Source organism: Ammospiza caudacuta, chromosome 27 (genome assembly GCF_027887145.1).
Source record: "Ammospiza caudacuta isolate bAmmCau1 chromosome 27, bAmmCau1.pri, whole genome shotgun sequence".
Taxonomy (NCBI): domain Eukaryota; kingdom Metazoa; phylum Chordata; class Aves; order Passeriformes; family Passerellidae; genus Ammospiza; species Ammospiza caudacuta.
The window spans coordinates 4,973,238-4,979,449 of record NC_080619.1 but is presented as its reverse complement, the minus strand read 5'-3'; the positions used below and the strand labels follow the sequence as shown (position 1 = coordinate 4,979,449).

General features: G+C 48.5%; 1 protein-coding gene across 1 annotated transcript; it reads right to left on the bottom strand.

Annotated features, from left to right (window-relative positions):
• Positions 1-2,071: 2,071 nt before the first annotated feature.
• On the bottom strand, positions 2,072-5,962 carry LOC131568599 (keratin, type I cytoskeletal 15-like). The gene is made up of 8 exons (XM_058820697.1): positions 5,490-5,962; positions 4,569-4,651; positions 4,259-4,415; positions 3,898-4,059; positions 3,609-3,734; positions 3,290-3,516; positions 2,646-2,740; positions 2,072-2,335 (listed from the first exon to the last, which is right to left on the bottom strand). The coding sequence occupies exons 1-8, from the start codon at positions 5,946-5,948 to the stop codon at positions 2,316-2,318; spliced, it is 1,329 nt and encodes a 442-aa protein (XP_058676680.1). The 5' UTR covers positions 5,949-5,962; the 3' UTR covers positions 2,072-2,315.
• Positions 5,963-6,212: the final 250 nt, after the last annotated feature.

Below are 6,212 nucleotides of genomic sequence, written 5' to 3'. Positions count from 1 at the left end.
GAGCAGTGGGCTGTGTACCTGTCCATACCTGACAGCTGCCCTTGCAAATGGAAGCATTGCTGTGGGTCTCAATCCTGGAGCTGTGTCAGAATCCTGATCCAGAGTGATGCCCCTTGGACGACCCAGTCCACTCAGTTCTGGTTCTTTTCTTGAATTTCTGCCCATACAGCCATTCCGCTCTCTTATCTTCATGAAACCTTCTGAAAATGTTGGATTATCCACCTGGAGATGATTAATTCCCAGAATTGAGTCACCAACCGTGGGATTTGGGGCTTTGGGAAGCAGGAGCGGCACAGAGCGCCCCCTGCAGGTCCGGCTGTTAACCACAGCCACCGAATCCAAGGCATGACATAAAAATAAAAACAAAAACGCGCCGATTTTCCTATTAATGAATCTGTTCTTTCCTTGTACCAACCGTGTCCCAGGACCGAGGCTTTAATTTAATTTTGAGAGTGTTTCGAGCAGTTTGTGTCACAAAACCTACTTGTTGTTTCCTTAACTGCCATCAGAGGATGCCAGGGAGCCGACCCAAGTGGAGGACACACTGTCACCCACAGATAAATCCTGTCCCTGGTACGGAGCTGTGGGGCATGCCACTGGAGCAGGATACGGCTCAATAACAGCATTCCCTCATGCTGCCACTGCAAACGTGTTGGACCTAAAAGAGAGCAGAAGGGAAGCAGGAGACTCAGGAATGTTCCCAAATGGCTCCTTTCTGGGATTACAGACATTCTTCCTAGTTAAACTGTGCCTAAAGAAGGTATTTGATCCCAAAGTCCATTATAGCTGGCTAGTGCTGAGGGGTTTTGGGATAGTCAGCATTGGTTGATAAGAGAGAGGAGTAAAAGGGATCATAAGGCAGAAGAATCTCTGTTACTTGCACAGAGCAGAAGAGTCCTCTTGTATCTCCAAGGAGTGGCAGATATGCTTTGACTTTACAAACCTTTGTTTCCCATGGAAATATTTTCTCTGACTCATCCCTTTCCTGCTGTGCTGAGAATTCTGCCTGGATTGTAACATGGAACGGTCTGATGTATTTTAAAATAATACCTTGTTATCCAAAACGATGATGTTTTACCTGTCCTGACTCTTTGCAAGCCAAAGTGTAAGTGTAAAGCTGCGTGACAGGATAAGAAATGTGATTTAGGAGGTGTTCAGGGAACAATGGAGCCTCTGAGACCCACCCAGGGTCTGGGGCAGGGCGGCAGTGGAGTCACTCCCCTGCTATGTGGCTGACCCTGTTCAGCAGCTTCCTTAGCCCTGCAAATCAAACACTGAAATGCAGATTTCTGTTTGAAATGACTGAGATATTTCACCCATTTTATTCCTCTGCTGAGCCCAAATAAGCTGAGTGGGGAACACGAAGTGGGGCAGGTTCAGTAACAAAGCTTGAACCTTGTCTGCACTGTGCCATTCTCCATCAGAATTCCACACACCGTGGATCTGGGAATGACCCTATGGAATACAGCAACACACTCCTTCATGTGGAACTTCCAGATAAAATTCAAATTTTCCAACATGTCAGGAGGAATAATCCCAACTGAATGTTGGGTTAGTAGAGTTTTCGTACTCCTCACTCATTTCCTGATCTAACACTTAGCTTAATTGATCAAGATTAGACAGAGCTCTCGCTCAGAAGCTGGGAAGGAGCTGTCTGAATAGGACTTCTTGTTCAATGACTAAGGAAAAGTGGTTTTGATTTGACAAAATTTTATTGAAATGTTGGGGTTAATTAATCCTGATTTTTCATTTCTGTTGCTGAATTGGCAAATCAACTACTTGCACACCCCTTGCAACATGTTCTGTGAAAAAGGGGTTTCCTCACCCCCTTCTGTTCCCCATAGGTGTCACCCTTGAGTTTAATGTGGATGTGTTTATTCATCTCCAGGATTTTATCCAGTCATCATATGATTTAGAATTCACGTATTTCTTTCGAGCCATATTATACAATTCACACAACCTTAATTTCTTTGTGTACCTGACTTGTTATACCTAAGTGTGAATAGGATATTAATATACCAAATAGACTGCTGGACACAGAGTTTTCTTTGCATTGCAGAAAGATAAACTTTATTTGAGGGATTGTTGTTCAGTAGAGAACCAAGTGCACTGCAGAGACCTGTGTGTGAGCACAGGGATCACAGTGCTGGCCAGGATCAAAAGGGAGGGGTAAATAGTTTTAGGAAAAGTATAGTAATTATTAATTTTGATTTCATGGATAGCATTTGGAGAGCAGGGTAGGTCACACCACGCTGAGGGCTGGCTGCTCCCACGGCACTGACTGGATCAGGGAAGTCCAACACATCGGAGGTATCTTAACACACTCTTGACTGCCCTGTGAAAAGAAGGAAGAAACCATTGCTCTGATAGGGAAACCAAGAGTCTCTTTTCAGCACTGACATTTCAGACCCATCCACTATTTAAATATCCATTTGTTAGCAAAAGCATGGGAAAGGAGCTTAGCCTGTCTCTGGAATTGGAGCCAAACCACTTTGAAATGAAGAGCTTTGTCTGTGAATGGTTTAATCCCTGCTGCAATTGCAGATGTGGAAACCATAGCACAAGGTTGGTATTAACAGGAAAAGGGGTGAAACATAAAATGTGAAAGCAATAAGTTTGGATGCTCTTTGAAAGATGTTTCTTACCTGCCTTATCACTAGATTGACCATGACAGTGAGAACTAGAAGAGTAAGAGTGAGAGGACATACTGCCTCCTCCTTGCAGAGCTCCTTGACATGATCTGTAAAAGGAAAGGAGTTTTAATGAAGGGAGCAATAAATACATACTGACATCATGTGCAGTGCATGTAACAGCTCAGCTTTTCCTGGATCTTGCAAATGTATTTATATATATATATTTTCATTTCATTCAATTCAGCTGTATTTTCCAAGAAAATTATAAAAGCAGAGACAGCAAGAGACTGTTGCAGTAAAATTCTTGTACTCTCATAGTCCAGCTGTGATTGTTTGTCTGCTGACAGAAGGAACCTCATTACAATTTGGTTTGGCACGGTGATTCCTCTCATGGAATTCACTCTGTGCAAACAGGTCAAGAGGAACTGATTAACTCTCAACCTGGCAGTAACAATCTGCTCTGTGTTTCCCTTGATGTTTGATCTGATGATGAGGTTTTCGATAGACACATTTCAATGCAGATGCCGAGAATAAAAGTCGCTGAACTGAGATTTCAGCTAGAGACAAGTAAAATATTCTGCTCTATCTTCTGTAAGTGCCAAGAGAGAAAAGCTTGTGATAAAATTTGTGCCCTTATTTGCAAACAGACAACATACACAAGATCCTGCTGCCCCTCCTGCAGCAGCGACCGGTACTGCTGGATCTCCTGCTCCAGGCGCATCTTGATCCCCAGGAGCATCTTGTACTCCTGGCTCTGCCCCTCCATCTCACAGCGGATGCTGCCCAGCTCCTCCTCCACCGAGCAGACCTGCGCCTGGATTTGTTGGAGCATGCGGCCGTAGCGAGACTCGGTTTCTGCCAGGGAGTTTTCCAGAGAGCTTTTCTGGAAAGGCAAACACAGGACATGAGGAGCAGAGTTCTACAGCTGCCTGCCTGTGCCAGGGAGGGAAGGGCCTGCAGATGCTGCCCCCGTACCGTGCTGAGCTGTGCCTGCAGTTCGATCTCCAGGTTCTGCATCTCGCGCCTCAGCTCGCTCAGCTGGTGGCTGCTGGTCTGGATGTCCTGGCTGCTGGAAGTGACCTGCTGGTTGACTTCTTGGATCTGCAGGGACAAAGCCCAGAGACACTTGCTGAGCCCCAAGGGAGCAGATTTGCTGAATGAGAGCTCACATCTGCAGGGAGCCTCTCCCTTTCAGCCAGTCCTGGTACCAGGGTGTCTGGGCTGTGCCACCAAAGGAGACTCCACTCTGGGCATTGCTACATACCTTGACTTCATACCACTGCTCCACCTCCCTGCGGTTCTTCTCAATGATCTGCTCATATTCATCTCTCAGGTCATTCAGGATCTTTGTCAAGTCTTGTCCAGGGGCAGCATTGACCTCCACGCTCACATCGCCACCAGTTTGGGACTGGAGCTGCCTCATTTCCTGCAGGGAGTGCAGAGAGAGAGACAAGAGCACACACAGGTCAATTGTTGTGCTGGAGACTGTGGGCAAAGCACTACTAAGGGACAAAGGAACAACAATCCCATGGCATAAGGGGAAATGGACTTGATGTGTGATGATGGGAGCCATGAAGAATCAATAGGTTGTGTCTTTGGCTGTGCTATTTATCATTGGATCATACCTCCTCATGGTTTCTCTTGAGAGCAGTCAGCTCATCCCTCAGGGACTCCAGCTCAGATTCCAGGGAGGACCGAGTGCTGGTGAGACCATCCAGGATGTTCCTCAGGCCATTGATGTCAGCCTCCACGGTCTGACGGATGACCAGCTCATTCTCATACCTGTACCAAAGGAAAGCAAAGCATTGCACACTCATTTAATTTCGATGTGTAGGCTTGATCACACCACTTTAGACAGGGCTTCATCCACCTCCATTCATGATTCTCATAAAATTTGGGACACAAAAGAGGCAAGGTTCACAGGGAGCTACTCACTTCATTCTGAAGTCATCAGCAGTCATCTTGCTGTTGTCAATGTCCAGAATCATCCTGTTGTTGTCCACAGTGGCCGAAATAATCTGCAAAAGGGGAAGTAGGTGTCTTTCTGTGTTCTAGATTTCCAGAATCTAGAACAGGTAGAAGATTCTACCAAAGAACACTTTGGCAGAAGGAAAGTGAAAAGCAGAAAAAAGACACAAAGCTTTAGTAGAGTGTTACTGATTGTTTTATACAGTAGTGCAGAGGCCACAGAAAGTTCCTCAATTGCCACAGGGACTAGTGTGCAAGGTTTTGGCTTTTCAAAGGTTTTGATGAAAGAGTATATTGATGGGGTAAAGAACAGAAGAACATTTATTTTGGGAAATGGCCAAGCCCCATGGGGTTCTGCACTCTGGGTGTAGGAGGCAGCGTGGGCTTTGCCCGATGCTGTAAGTCATCTCAATATGAAAATAGTTGGATGTAATGGAAGACCTCAGTCCTTCCACCTGGTGTCTGTAGGAGTGTGAAAGGACAAAGGGAGCTCAGATCCTTCCATCCAGGTGCTTTGGCTTTGCACTCCATGCAGCTGATGTGGCTGGGAGCAGAGGGAAGCGCTGCAAACCACACATGGCTGGTTTGGAGGCAGCTGCACAACATGGGATGTTCATGGCGTGAGCCAGCGTGTCTGTGGCTGGGGGAGCTGCTGCTGCCTGGGGCTGTGCCCTGCTGCCTGTGGGCTGCTCTGAGGGTTTGCTCAGCCAGGGGATGGATGGGAGGTGCAGCTCAGCACGTTTGTGCTTGAGGTACCACCAACACGGCCCTCCCCCAGGTGGTAGAGCCCAGTGCTGGGGATGGAGGGAGGAGGAAGAAGCAAAGAGGAAGGAGGAAGGCCTTAGAGGAGAGAGGAGCATGCGGGAGATGGAGCCAGGATGATCTTACCTGACTCTGGAGTTGTTCGATGGTCTGGTAGTAGGAGCTGTAGTCCTTGGAAACGCTGGGAGCTTGTTTCCTGTACCACTCCCGGATGTGGTGCTCAAGCTGGGCGTTCTCTTCCTCCAGCATCCGCACCTTATCCAGGTAAGAGGCCAGGCGGTCGTTGAGGTTCTGCATGGTGACCTTCTCATTGCCGCTGAACAGGAGGTCCCCGCCGGGGCCGCAGCTGCCCGCAAAGCCCCCACCAAAGCCCCCGGCCATGCTGCCCATGCTGCCCATGCTGCCCATGCTGCCCATGCTGCCCATGCTGAGGCCGCCGCCGTAGCTGCCCCCGCCGATGACGGAGGAGGCGTAGCGCCGGCAGGACACGGAGGAGCTGCGGCCGCCGCTGCCCCCGCAGGCACCGCCACCTCCTCCTCCGCTCCGGTACGAGGTGCTGGACGTTCTCTTGATGCTGCAGCTCATGGTGAAAGGATCAGACGTTCAGTAGTCAGCCCCAGGTGCGAAGCTGTGCACAGCGAGGTTTAGGAAATCAAAGTGTAGCGGGCTGTCCTTGCTGGTGGCTATTTATACCTGCCCAGGTGGGTGTCACCTGCCAGGCAGGCCAGCTTCCCATGGGGTTTGCCAGCCATAGTGCTCATGCAGAAAGTGATGTGCTAAGGGGAATTTCTTTTGGGGCTTGGGACAGCCCTCCCCCCAGGTACTGGGTTTGCATGCTGATTCACCCCA

What these genes read in the sequence shown, in the direction of transcription:
- LOC131568599 (XM_058820697.1), bottom strand. Translation starts at nt 5,948, where the DNA reads ATGAGCTGCAGCATCAAGAGAACGTCCAGCACCTCGTACCGGAGCGGA. An exon ending in GCTGATGACTTCAGAATGAA is followed by an intron (nt 4,416 to 4,568) that starts GTGAGTAGCTCC and finishes CCTTTGGTACAG; the next exon opens with GTATGAGAATGAGCTGGTCA. An exon ending in AGCAGTGGTATGAAGTCAAG is followed by an intron (nt 3,735 to 3,897) that starts GTATGTAGCAAT and finishes TTGTCCCTGCAG; the next exon opens with ATCCAAGAAGTCAACCAGCA.